The sequence below is a fragment of the Asterias rubens genome, chromosome 14 (assembly GCF_902459465.1).
Source record: "Asterias rubens chromosome 14, eAstRub1.3, whole genome shotgun sequence".
NCBI lineage: Eukaryota > Metazoa > Echinodermata > Asteroidea > Forcipulatida > Asteriidae > Asterias > Asterias rubens.
The window spans coordinates 9,826,875-9,841,383 of NC_047075.1; the positions used below are offsets into that span (position 1 = coordinate 9,826,875).

Here is a 14,509-nt window from a genome sequence, read left to right on the forward strand (position 1 = left end):
TATTTCCACACGTACATCACGACTCGATAACAATGGCTTTAGTCAGTGACCGTAACAAACTAAAACAAATCATTGTTCCACTCTCTTACTGCTTTCATATTCCTTTTTTAAGGGTGGCCTCGCTTACTAGTAATGGAGCACGCTCCATAAGCAGTTTAGGAATTTCGGACTCGAATGACAAACCCCATACCGACAATATGATTGGTTGACTATTTTGGTCACAGAACTGCAACCGCTGCTTATTGGTCTAACTATTGTAAGCCCCGCCTCTAGTGGTAATGATTATTCATGAGGCACTACTGTGAAGGGCAGTTTGCTTTATAGGCTTATACGCTCGAATTTATCAATATTCATGATTAAGTGTTGGTGTTAGCCAATCAAAGTGTGCGCATTACAGCAGGCGATATCAGAATCGGGCTTGGTTGCGAAACAGAATTATGAGATATCACAACTCGTCTGCGATGCAACCGTTTGGGTTGACTTTGTCTTTCTGAGAAGAACCCCATTCGTTATATGGAGAGCTGAACCTTTTAACAATTCGCGTAGACCGACGTTGTGTGTTCGTGTACCGCGAGCTATTCCATTGATGTGAAAACCCCATTGCAACTCTTTTTAAGAAACCGCGATATGATTTGACTCTTGAGCATACAGAGAGGGAAACTCAATACGAGAGAACCATGCCAGCGTGCACATGGAACAGTCTGCCCAGGGAATAGTACAATAAAGATGATATCGTTTGCAACGTTGTTTGTACCAAGGGCCGATACAATTCAACTTACAGTGTGAACATTGTCTCATTATGTTGTGTTTTCTGACCTTAATAATTTCAACGGTTTTGCTAAATACCTCTTGTTTTGGAGTGGTTGCATCACAAGACCAGCAATGCCATACATTTATGTATGACGACTCATCATGTCCGGAGTCTTGGCATTACTGGGGAATCTCATGCTACATGATCACTGGGACGAAATTTACCTGGGCAGATGCTAAAGAAGAGTGTATAAGCATGGGTGGCGTTCTGGCAGTACCAAGCTCTGATCAAGAACACGATGTTATTGTAAACTTGATGCTAGAGAATACCAATGTGTTGATCGACTGTAATGATCTACAGGTGGAGCGGAGTTGGAAGTGTGGAGAGGGTAACGTAGAGGTCGCTTACAGAAACTGGCGTTCCGGAGAACCGAATAACGCAGGCGAAGGTGAAGATTGTGCAACCATGTCTACATCTTGGGGAACTAAGGGTCAATGGATTGATGTGAGTTGTAGTAAATTATACACAGCTATTTGCAAAATGGCTGGCAGACCAGTCATTCACGTGTAACAGTTTCAGCATCAAAGCCAATCAAGTTAAGCAGGTACTTGACATTTTAGCATGTTAATGGAAAGCTCAAACAACACAAAATTACCTTTCTTTTTAAAACCGTGGACTTTGTTAAAGTATGGATTCCAAGCATCGTCCGATGATTTTTCCCTGATTGAACTGAAAAGTAACAATATTTCAGTAACTAACATTTGCCCATCGTCAGACATTTGACTGGATTGTTTACACTTGCACAATGCTTAAACAAAACCCCAAACCCACAACCTACTGAGGACTTCGCAGATGCTCACTGCCACGTGGATCGGTTATTGCATATTACACACAGCAATGGGACACTCAGTCAGTTCATGAAAACCGAAGGCATCGAGTGCCAAAACCTCCGCGGCTGCGTCGCAGTCTTCTGCGACGAATCTACATTCAGCGACCAAAACAGACGGTTGGAACTGGTGTCCGATAACCTGGTCCACGCGGCAGTGGGATACCACCCAAAACAAGCGGCAAATTTTACTCCCAAGTCCAAACAAACAATCATACACCGGATGAACCACCCGAAAGTTTGCGCATTGGGAGAAATTGGGCTTGACTACTCGGGCAGACACATTCGAACCAAGTTAGTCCAGCAGACGGTTTACAAACGTCTCCTGAAGCTTGCAGTTGAGTTAGACAAACCAATAGTAGTGCATTGTCGGGATGCAGAAGACGACTGTTTGAAAATTGCCATAGAAACCATCCCCCGAAATTGGAAAATTCACTTACATTGTTTTACTCAAGATTGGGGAAGGGCTAAAAAATGGTTGGCACATTTCCCTAATTTGTTCATAGGGCTGACCCTGCTTGTCTCTGGGAAAAATGCGGGCGTGAGGAGTGTCGCCTAACAGATTCCCCTCAGCCGACTCCTGTTGGAGACGGATGCCCCGTATTTTCCTCACAAGCATGGTAAGTCCTACAGCAATCCGACCATAGCTAAACTGCTGGCCCTAGAAATAGCCCACATTCGAAACATTCCCATCCAAGAAGTCCTCGCCCACTGCCTCAGAAACACATAGACGGTTTACAACAAAAATTTGCCATGATATTAAGTTAATTCTTGATGTTTGAGCAATCGCTAAGAGCACGACTCTGTGTATAACAACATAACAGAAGATAAATACACCACAAGTTGAACGGAATTTGTTTGCTCATGTGATAATAATGGGCTCAAGGTACGTACGTGCGCTGTGATGTGACAAACGTTTAGTACAAACCTTACCTTAGGTTGCACACTGAAGTACAAGTGCCCTGAACTACACCAAGATAAGTCATTTTTCAATGAAAGCTAATAACACTATTTACTTGGTTAAGAATGGCATGTAAGCTGCATCTGAAACCAGTCTCTATCTGAGATTTATGTGTTATTATTCCTGAAATTTTCTGAGTCCGTTTCGTATTAAAATAAATCACTCATTTACATCTTATGAAGCAAGTTAACAGACTGCGCAATGGCGCCTTTATTGATGAAGAATATAGTACAGTAGACACAAGTGCATTAGTTGTTTCTTTCATTACATATCTTTATAACAATATTTAGTAAAAACTAAATTGCAATTTGTGGTTTTAGTGTCCGTGATGTTAGTCTTCTGGAACATTTTGAAATCAATCAATGCTCATTAATATTTATGTTGTAACAGTCTTTATCAGACAGTACCCAGAGACTTCATGAACATTTCAATTAGAGCCAGAAAAGTTACAAGAAATGGGATAACGGTGGTACTTTGCTTCGATCATCTCATGAAAAAAATACTTAATTCAATAGACACACAAGTGCAACAGTGGTTACTTTTATCACACCTCTTGGGTTGATTCAGTGAATATTAGTTGTGATCTATAGTTGTACAACTTGTAGTGGTGGTGATGTCAGTCTTACAGATATTTAGGAAACAACATGATCATGTTTTATTGTAATTGCTGTTTTAATGGTGTTGTAGCAGAGAGTACTCACAGATTTCATCAAATTTTGTTGTCGATTCTTTTTAAACAATTGCAATAACGGTCATAAATTATCTCTTTCTTGTAAAACAAAAACTGGAAAGCTTTCAGGTCTTCACAAGGGATGCGTTTGTTTTCAACACATGCTTGTTTTAATTGCTGAAGTCAAAATGAGAACACATTGGTCAGGTTGTTAATCATCATCTTGTGAGTATTAGAGTGAAAATTGTGAGTTATTGTAGTCTTAACTTTAACTTTAAAAAGTGATTGATTCAGTTCAATGTATCATGTAAAGAGACCCCATGCACTTCGACTTTACTACCTAAAGGCACCTGAAACTATTGGTAATTCCTAAAAAAATAATTGTTAGCAATGCAGGGGTAAAGTATACAAATATTGAGTGGCTCAGAGTGGAATGGGAGGAATATTATCGCAAGGTAAAATTTTGACTGTTCCATTTCACGAGGCAAAGCCGAGTGAAATGGAGCAGTCTAAATTGTAACGAGCGATAATATTCCTTCCAATCCACGAATTAAAGCCACTCAATACTTGTTATATATAACTGACATATAGATCCTTGTTATTTGATGTATTTCCAAATATAGCGCCGCGTAGCGGCAACAATGCACAAATCTGATCACAACCTTTTGCACAGGTGCTCCTATGTTTTACCAGCGGCGCGGCAGCGTTGTACTGCTCAAAAACATTGGGAACAAGGAAGATCCTAACTGTTGAATGGGAAATGCTATTCCCCATGGGCGAATAGGTCTTTTTGATCGCCGGTGTGGATGGGAGTAATAGTGAATGTCACGTGAAGTAAGTTCCACCAATCAAATGACAAGGATCTGTATGTCAGTTTATAATTATAAAACATTGTGATAAACGGCTCACAATGAAATAACATAGTTTGGGAGAAAGAGTTAATTTCTCACTCAAATAATATAAAAAAAAATCAACTGCAGGCTTTTATTCGGAATCTGAAAGCACACAACGTAATGCAACAAGGGTGTTTTTCTTTCAGCATTGTCTTGCAAATTCGATGACCAATTGAACCCAAATTTTCACAGATTGGTTATTTCATGCATATTGTTGGATACACAAAGTAAGAATACTGGTCTTTGACAACAAACGTGTCCAGTGAATTTAAAAAATGTGTTGGTTGACACTTTTTTACATCAATAAACTTGTATTGTTAGTAAGTTGCAACGATTAAAAGCACTTATTTGAACGAGTTGAAACTATAAAGGCACTAAACTTGATATTTTAATAATATATTCATATGTGTATTAACATTTGTAGGATGTAGTATTTTATTGCGATTAAATTATTGTTGGAAAATGTGAACCTCACAACAATAGACTTGCATCGTACAGTGGATGAACTTATTTGGACCCCAGGTAGCATACACACATTAAACAGGAAAAGATGCAATAGACCTCCCCCCACCACAAGCAACAAGAAAAAGAAAAAACAATGCTAATTTTATTTGTGTAGATTGAAATAGCTGCATGCATAGATCTAACCATGCCAGACAGCAGCACTGTTGTATTAATAGTCACTGTAGGACGTGTTGTTAGAGCAACCTTGGCGTTAATATCAAATTAAGATATTTTTTCCCTGAGCGATGCAGAGATTTTAGACCGTGACCGGGTATAAGCAATCAACTCTCTGAAGTGTGAAGCAACCTATTATTTCCACACGTACACCAGGACTCGACAACAATGGCTTTAGTCAGTGACCGTAACAAATTAAAAACTTAATTGGTCCGCTGTAGACGAGTGTAGAAACCTGGGTGGTGTCCTGGCGGTACCAAGCTCCGATCGACAAAACGAGTTTAAAGGGCAATTTGTACCAAAGGATGAAAATGTATGGTTTGACTGTAATGATCTAGAGGAGGAGGGGATGTGGAAGGGCAGAGAGGGTAACGTTGAGGTCGCTTACAGAAACTGGCGCACCGGAGAACCGAATAACTGGCAAGATGAAGATTGTGTGGTCTTGTCTATGGGTTTGGGTGCAGATAAGCGCCAATGGGTTGATGGGAGTTGCAGTAATTCAGTGAGGGCCATTTGCAAAATGGCTGGCAGACCTGTCCTACACGTTTGACAATTTCAACATCCAGTCATTAGCGCGTTTTAACCAGACGCGTTTTAACGGAAAACTCAGACAATATTTGAAAACAAAGGAATTTATGGAGTAAGGGATTTCTACCAACGGTCCACATTAACCCTGATTTGCTTTCCTTCATGAAAACTTGAAATAAGAAGTTACATGGTTTTATTAACTACCGTAACATATCACCCGATATTCGAATAATTCTGAGTAATTACCACTAGTGTCAAGTGGCTTTGACGCGACACAATACATACATTCGACAAGATAATAGACTTGATTCAAGTCCCATTCACGTGTAAAATGTCCCTAAGCATATCGCGCCAACTAAACTACTAGCAAACAATCCGTATAGCAGTGTGCGCTCGACGTAAAAATGTGGTCCCGAAAATGTTGGGGTGTCGGGGAATGCAGAGCTTTATAAAACAATAGTTTTCTGGTGATTGCACGGGATTGGGACTTGAGTCAAGTGTAGACGAGATAGGACGCTTTGTTTAAGTGACGATTAGATTAGTTTGTTTAATTAAAAGTCACTCTTAAAAAGACCTGCTTGAACGAATATGCCAAGTCGTAAACTTTGCTGAAATTCACTTAAAATGCTTTCAAAGAATAGGGAAATCCAGTCATATGACTATAAAAAGATTTCAATTGTGTGAAAAAACAATCATTTTGAATGCCCTTGTCCAGGGCTTTTCTGAGAGATTTGCGAAAAGCCCTGTTACGTAATCACTCTCTAATACGTCATCTCTAGGAGCTCCAATTTGTAAAGCCGCTTTGTTTCAGCGTGGAGGCATAACAAAGCAAGCTCCTAGAGATGACGTCAGCGGCATTGTCCTTTGACGTGCGCTCTCAACGGCAGAAGTGTTTTTATTTTTACAAAACCTTTCGGTTGGGGCCTGATTTTGTAATCGATAATTACGAAAAATTCAGAAGTGTGCACATATCAAAACTACATTAAAATGGTGAAAAAGTGCATTATAAACAAGTTAAAATACCATTTCCGTTGAAAACATTCCGCTCAGGTAGCTGTTTAAAAGAATGGCAACAAAAGCTTTTGGTGAAAAGTCTACAACATTTCAGTCTGATTTGATTTGGCTCTCTTAGCATATATTTGTTTTTATGGCCCACAAATAGTTAATCTGAAAAACGCTACTGTAAGAAACGTTTCTCGGGCGGTGTATAATCAGAGATTGTTCATCCTGCGTGGACATTATTATTCATTCCGGATTTTAGGCGATATCCCCAAAAACGCAACCACCTTTTAATACTGAACTTTCCAGAATTGTTTATGTTAGTTTTTATTGAACACATCTTTACAATTAATTATTAGACATTCGAACGGCTCCAAAACTCCGAGACTTTGCCTTAAAATATCGCGGCCACGACTGATGTTGAAGAAATTTTACGTGATTGTGTCCTTCATATCCCTTCCTGGGTTCCGTATCCAAGCCTGTACGAAAACAAATTGATTTTTTTCCCCTTGATTACCAACAAGTAACTTCATATTTTCATGCCGGCATCTTCTGTGGCTGACCCAAATACACGACGGCAGACGTCACTAATGAGATATTGGTACTCGAATCGACTTATTGTTGGAGTAGCCTTGGCCGTATTTTGCAGATTTTTATATCAATATCAAGCGACGTGACTTTAATTAGTTTCAGTTTATATCGATGGAAAAAGTTAGTTAAGGCGTTACCTTGACAAGATTTCCCGTTTGTCAGTCCCTTGCCTGTATCGATGGATTACAGATTTGTCTTACTCGTGAAACGTATAATTTTTTGGAGGCTAAATTGGGAAATATTATATATTATTTTCAATCCAGACAAGATACCAAAACACGTGCCGTTTGTGGCTAAAGCTGACTGGTATATAACGTCATTACTGGAAATAGTGGCGTTTGAATGGTTCAAGGGCAGTTTTTGCTCATGTTTATTCATGATCATCGTTTGCGTTAGCCAATGAAAGTGTGCGCATTTTAGCAAGAGAAATCAGGATCCCGAGTTGTTGCGACATAGAAATAGGAGATATCACAACTCCACTGCGATGCAACCGTTTGGGTCGACTTTGTCTCTCTGAAAAGAACATCATTCGAAGATTTGTATCTTGTGTCAAATCAAGTAAACTGCCATCGTGTGTTCAACTTCGCTGAACGTCATTATTGTCACAACATTTGTCAATAACATTCAGAGAAGGTGACTCTACACAAACGAATAACCACTTATTTGAGAGTTCGTTCACCCAGGTAGCTTCATATTTGTCTGCAAAGGTTCTTCTTGGGAAAAGATATCCATTAGACAACAGCAGAAAAATATAGGAGATATCACAACTCGTCTGCGATGCAACCGTTTGGGTCGACTTTGTCTCTCTGAGAAAAACAGCATTCGAAACTTGTGGAGAACTGTTTACCGTTTCATATCAAGTAAACTGCCTTTGGATGTTCATGTTTGCTGAATTGTTCATTATTGCCTACACGTATATTCACATACGGTTGTCAGTAACAGCCAGAAGTTATACAACTTGTTTCAGAATATGCTAAACCCAGTTGAGTAGACCAGCAAAAGGTAACATTACACAGCCTGCGTAAGAACAACTCAAAAGCAAATCTTTCTCAATTTCCAGAACTTCACGAAGTTTCAAGAACTAAAAACTGCAAATACATCAGTGTCTGAAGTTTAAAAACTCAAAGAGAACGTGGATATGTATGCCGTGTTCCTCGTATCGTTCACTGCATTGCTAGTCAGCTCTTGTATACGAGTGGTTGCATCTCAAGATCACCAATGTTCTACTTTTATGGTTGACGACTCATCCTGTCCAGAGTCTTGGCATTACTGGTGAAACTCATGCTACATGATCACTGAGACGAGATTTACCTGGTCAGGCGCTAAAGACGAGTGTAGAAACCTGGGTGGTGTTCTTGCTGCACCAAGCTCTGATCAAGAAAACGATTTTATAGCGCAAGTGGTTTCAGCTGATTGGATGTGGATCGACTGTAATGATCTAAAGGTGGAGGGGAAATTGAAGTGCAGAGAGGGTAACGTAGAGGTTGGTTAAAGAAACTGGTTTGATGGAGAACCGGATAACGAAGGCGTAGGTGAAGATTGTGCGGTCTTGGATCCATAACCAGACACAAATAAAATGACTTGCGTAAAGTCTCACAAGGTATCGACTCATCAGTTCGGGGGAGTCGAGATGGAGAATCTATATTTTCACATATTTATTGGAGTGTATTGAAGTACGCGTAACATCAAAGACGCATTCAATGGTTTTCTTCGCGAACTACAATTTCAACAGAAGTAAATCAATTTTGCAGCCATCGTCAAAAACACAGCCAGGTATCGCTTGTGGCTGATGTTGATTGGTCAATATCGTCTTTACAAATTCATCGTGGCTTTTGAATGGTTAGACGGCAGTTTGTGTTCATGTTTATTCATGATTCATTGTTGGCGTTAGCCAGTCAAAGTGTGCGCATTTTAGCAGGAGAAATCAAGATCCCGGCGGTTGCGAAACCGAAACCGGATATATCACAACTCGTCTGTGTGGCAACCGCTTGGGTCGACTTTGCCTCTCTGAGAAGAAGGTGTAAACTGCAGTCGGATGTTCACTAATGGTACAACCTGTTTGAGAACTTGCTAATTCCAGTTGGTTTTTCTCCTGCGTCGATTATTAACGTTAAAGGACAACGGATCGGCAAAAAGGCAACAGTTCACTGCCTGTAAAACACAGCCCCTAGCAAATCTGTCTTAATTTGTAGACCTTCGCAAGATTTCTAGAAGTCATAACTGCAACTACAAACATCAATGAAAAAAGATGTAGCTAAATCAGAAACATCAACCTACTTGGAAACACGGTGTGTCAATTTCAAATACCCAAATTCGAACTAACTACCAGACTTTGAGAAAAAGACATATAATAATCGGTAGATTAACCTCAGTACACTCGTACTTATGTTATGGCGTTTTCTGTACAATTTGCCGGTTTATAATAGCGTCGATATGTATGCTGTGTTCCTCGTATCACTCACTGCCTTGCTATTTAGCTGTTATTTTGGAGTGGTTGCATCTCAAAATCGGCAATGTTCCACTTTTATAAGTGATGGCGACTCATCCTGTCCGGAGTCTTGGCATGTCTGGGGAATATCATGCTACAAGATCACCGAGAAGGCATTTACCTGGTCAGATGCTAGAGACGAGTGTATAGACCTAGGTGGTGTTCTGGCGGTACCAAGCTCTGATCAAGAAAACGAGTTTACAGCGCAATTATCTAATGAGATAGTATGGATCGACTGTAATGATCGAGAGGTGGAGGGGAGATGGAAGTGCAAAGAGGGTAAGGTTGAGGTTGCTTACAGAAACTGGGACCCTAACGAACCGAACAACCAGGGAGAAGAAGATTGTGCTGCCTTTGATACTCAGTTTGATGGAAACCGGCAATGGAATGATTTGGAATGTAGCAGACTAGAGAAAGCTCTGTGCAAAACGGCTGGCAGACCAGTCCTTCAAGTGTGAAAAAAGAACATCAAGAAAGCTTCGAGACCTTGTACTTAGTTGAAATTTAGGGGAAACGGAAAACAAATACTTACATGTACAGTGACTTAAATGGAGATGTTTTGATAAGAGTCTTGAAATGTGTTTTGCTTGTTTGATGATTGTTCCATACTTGAGGTTCAACAAACTGACGCTGCGTTGACTATATGCTTTGTACCCAACAGTTAGAATAACAAGGTTGTATTTGTTTGCAGAACACAGGGTTCTTGAAAGGTATGTAAATGGTGAGCATATCACTTTTAGGGTATCAGTAAAGTAAATTCAGTATCACTCAAGACTTACCGGAAAATACACATTTGGAAAGAGGCAATAGTCGTGTGCCTAAATGTTGGCTGTACTTGATTGTTTTAGTATCCAAACAATAATATAATACAATTAATCATTATTTAATCCATGTGAAGCAAATGTAACTAGCTTTGTGGAAACTGGGCAGTCATCGACGCATGGTGGCGTGCTATATTGTGCACCCAATATCCCCCGTCGAATTAATGTTAGTCATGGCGAAATATACCTTCCCCATTACATTTACTTTGAAAGCAGCTGCCCATTGAACAAGTTGATATTGTAAATTAAACAGAAGTTGTTCGTCCATCTGATGTGTACTCTGTGGACGTACGCTGTGTCAACCTTTTTGTTCAGACCTAAGCACACAAATTTGCTTAGCATGACATCTCTTCCTTGATAAAAACAGATTTACCAACCAAATTTCCATGTGATTTTCAGGATCTAGCAAATAAAAGCTGGATACCAGTTGCAAGCACTATTCAACAAATGAAAATTTGGCTGGTTATCCTATTACAAATGAATTGAATTTAATGTATTTAATTTATTTTTAAATTTGATTTATTTCATCGGTGAAGAAATGTCATGCTTAACAAATTGTTGAAAGCAGTCTCTGTGCTCAAGATTTATTATATTTTTCCTGAAATTTGCTTACTCGGTTTCGTATTCAAATAAATAATTGAGTTACATTTTGTGAAGCACGTTAACACACTGCGCAGTGACGCATTTATTGATTAAGAACATAGTACAGTAGACACCAGGTGCAGCAGTTGTTGTTTTCATTACATTTCTTTGTGTCAATTTAGAAACAATGTATTGCAACTTGTGGATTTAGTGTTGGTGATGTTAGTATTAAAGACATTTTAGAAAAAATCAATAATTTTTCATTGAAATTTATGTTGTTACGGTGTGTACTAGACAGTACTCAGAAACGTTATGACGTTTTAATTCAGAGCAAAAATAGTTGTCAGAAATTCGAGAACGGTGGGACTTTGCTAAGATCATACCATAACAACAATTACTTTTGTTCAATTTACACTAGTGGTTGATTTTATCACACCTCTTTTGTTAAATCAGTGAATGATATTTGTGATCTATAGTCGTACAACTTGTATTATTGGTGACGTCAGTCTTACACATAATTAGGAAACAAAATGATCTTGTTTATCAGAATTGATGTTGTGATGTTGTTGTATCACACAGTACTTAAATTGTTCATAAAACGTAATATTTAAAATGTTTAAAACAATCGCTATGATGACGGTCTCAATGGCTTTATTTATTAGTTAGTATACAAAAACAACGGACAAACGTTTCATTGTTCTCAAAAGGGTTGCGTTTGTGTTAAACACATTCATGTTTAAATTGATGCAATCATTTGCTGATTAGTCGTTAACATGCTATTTCCTCGACTTTGTACATAATGTCAGGCAGAAATTAGAAAAGAATAGGGAACCACCAACATGAACTTAATAAAGAATATCAAACTGAAACTAGAAATGTTTTCATGAGAAAAAAAGGGGTGCGTTTTTCTTCAACTTCAGTCAAAATGTGAACACATTGGTCAGGTTGTTAATCATCTTCTTGTGAGCAATTTAAGTGAAAATTGTGAGTTATTGTAGTTTTAACTTAAAGTGATTGATTCAGTTCAATGTATCATGTAAAGAGACTCCATGCACTTCGAATTTACTACTTCAAGGCATCTGAAACTACTGGTATTTCCTAAAAATAATTGTTAACAATGTAGGGGTATAGTATACAAACATTGAGTGGCTCAGAGTGGAACGGGAGGAATATTATCGCTCGGTAAAATTTGGACTGTTCCATTTCACAAGGCGAAGCCGAGTGACGTGGAACAGTCCAAATTTTACAGAGCGATAATATTCCTTCCAGTCCACGAATTAAAGCCACTCAATATTTGTTTTATATAACTGACATATAGATTTCTGTCATTATTTTGATGTATTTTAAAAGTAGAACAATATGAAAAAATCACACAAATTACTGACAACCAAAAGTAATATAGCGCCGCGTAGCGGCAACAATGCACAAATCGGATCACAACCTTTTGCACAGTGCTCCTATGTTTTACCAGCGGCGCGGCGGTGCTGTACTGCTCAAAAACATTGGGAACAAGGATGATCCTAACTGTTGAATGGGAAATGCTATTTCCCATGGGCGAATAGGTCTTTTTGATCGCCGGTGCGGATGGGAGTAATAGTGAATGTCAAGTGAAGTAAGTTCCACCAATCAAATGACAATGATATGTATGTCAGTTATACAATATAAAACATTGTGATAAACCGCTCACATTGAAATATCATAGTTTGGGAGAAAGAGCTAATTTCTCACTCAAATAATAAAATACTTCAGCTGAAGCCTTTTATTCGGCATCTGAAAGCACACAAAGTAATGCAACAAGGTTTTTTTTTTATATTCTCTTGCAAATTCGATGAACTATTGAACTCAAATTAATTTCACATATTTGTTATTTTATGCATATGTTGGGATAAACCAAGTAATATTACTGGTCTTTGACAACAAACGTGTGAAGTGAATTAACAAAAATGTGTTGCATGGTTGACACTATTTACACCAATAAACTTGCGTTTAGTAAGTTGAAACTATTTAAAGCACTTGTTTGAGGGAGTTTAAAACTATAAAGGCACTAATGCTTGATAAGTTAATAATATATTCATATGTGTATTAAAAATTGTAGGATGTAATAGTGTTATTGTGATTAAATTAATGTTGGAAAATGTGTTAGAGCATCCTTGGCATTAATATCAAATTAATATATTTTTCTAAGTGATGTAGGAAATTTGAGACCATGACCGGGTATAATAAATCAACTCACTGAAGTGTGAAGCAAATTATTATTTCCACACGTACATCACGACTCGATAACAATGGCTTTAGTCAGTGACCGTAGCACTAAAAAAATCATTGTTCCACTCTCTTACTGCTTTCATGTCCCTTTGTTAAGGGTGGCCTCGCTTACTAGTAATGGAGCACGCTCCATAAGCAGTTTAGGAATTTCGGGTTCGAATGACAAACCCCATACCGACAATATGATTGGTTGACTATTTTGGTCACAGAACTGCAACCGCTGCTTATTGGTCTAGCTATTATAAGCCCCACCTCTAGTGGTAATGATTATTCATGAGGCACTACTGTGAAGGGCAGTTTGCTTTCTAGGCTTACACTCAAATTGATCAATATTCATGATTAATTGTTGGTGTTAGCCAATCAAAGTGTGCGCATTACAGCAGGCGATATCAGAATCGGGCTTGGTTGCGAAACAGAAATAGGAGATATCACAAAACTCGTCTGCGATGCAACCGTTTGGGTCGACTTTGTCTTTCTGAGAGGAACCCCATTCGTTATATGGAGAGCTGAACCTTTTATCAATTCGCGTAGACCGACTTCTTGTGTTCGTGTACGGCGAGCTATTTCATTGATGTGGAAACCCCATTAAGTAACCGCAATATGATTTGACTCTTGAGCATACAGAGAGGGAAACTCAATACGAGAGAACCATGCCAGCGTGCACATGGAACAGTCTGCCCAGGGAATAGTACAATAAAGATGACATCGTTTACAACGTTGTTTGTACCAAGGGCCGATACAATTCAACTTACAGTGTGAACATTGTCTCATTATGTTGTGTTTTCTGACCTTAATAATTTCAACGGTTTTGCTAAATACCTCTTGTTTTGGAGTGGTTGCATCACAAGACCAGCAATGCTATACATTTATGTATGACGACTCATCATGTCCGGAGTCTTGGCATTACTGGGGAAACTCATGCTACAAGATCACTGAGTTGAAAGTTACTTGGGCAGATGCTAAAGACGAGTGTAGAAACATGGGTGGTGTTCTGGCTGCACCAAGCTCCAATCAAGAAAACGAGTTTATAGCGCAGTTGGTTCCAGATTATTGGATATGGATCGACTGTAATGATCTAGAGGTGGAGGGGATATGGAAGTGCAGAGATGATAGCGTGGAGGTCGCTTATAGAAACTGGCATGATGGAGAACCGAATAACGCGATAGAGGAAGATTGTGCGGCCGTGGCTGCTTGTGCTACATGGGGAAACAACCAATGGTTTGATAGGAGTTGCATTATATCAGAGAGAGCTCTTTGCAAAGTGGCTGGCAGACCAGTCCTTCACGTTTGACAATTTGAATATCAAGGCAAGACGCGTGTACTTTTTTGTAACACAAAACACACTGTCCACAGATTTACATTAAAATTACACCATTTGAAGATACAATGATAGTAG

At 38.9% G+C, this 14,509-nt stretch overlaps 3 protein-coding genes across 3 annotated transcripts; all 3 read left to right on the forward strand.

Moving 5' to 3' along the window:
• The first annotated feature begins 895 nt into the window (after window positions 1-895).
• On the forward strand, window positions 896-8,518 carry LOC117299660 (lactose-binding lectin l-2-like). Its single transcript, XM_033783209.1, has 3 exons — window positions 896-1,255; window positions 5,178-5,341; window positions 8,452-8,518. The coding sequence occupies exons 1-3, from the start codon at window positions 896-898 to the stop codon at window positions 8,516-8,518; spliced, it is 591 nt and encodes a 196-aa protein (XP_033639100.1).
• Window positions 8,519-9,390: 872 nt separating this feature from the next.
• LOC117299661 (perlucin-like protein) lies at window positions 9,391-9,903 on the forward strand. Its single transcript, XM_033783210.1, has one exon. The coding sequence runs from the start codon at window positions 9,391-9,393 to the stop codon at window positions 9,901-9,903; it is 513 nt and encodes a 170-aa protein (XP_033639101.1).
• A 4,078-nt stretch (window positions 9,904-13,981) lies between these two features.
• Window positions 13,982-14,404, forward strand: LOC117299662 (perlucin-like protein). The gene has a single exon (XM_033783211.1). It carries the CDS (start codon window positions 13,982-13,984, stop codon window positions 14,402-14,404), a length of 423 nt encoding a protein of 140 aa, XP_033639102.1.
• Window positions 14,405-14,509: the final 105 nt, after the last annotated feature.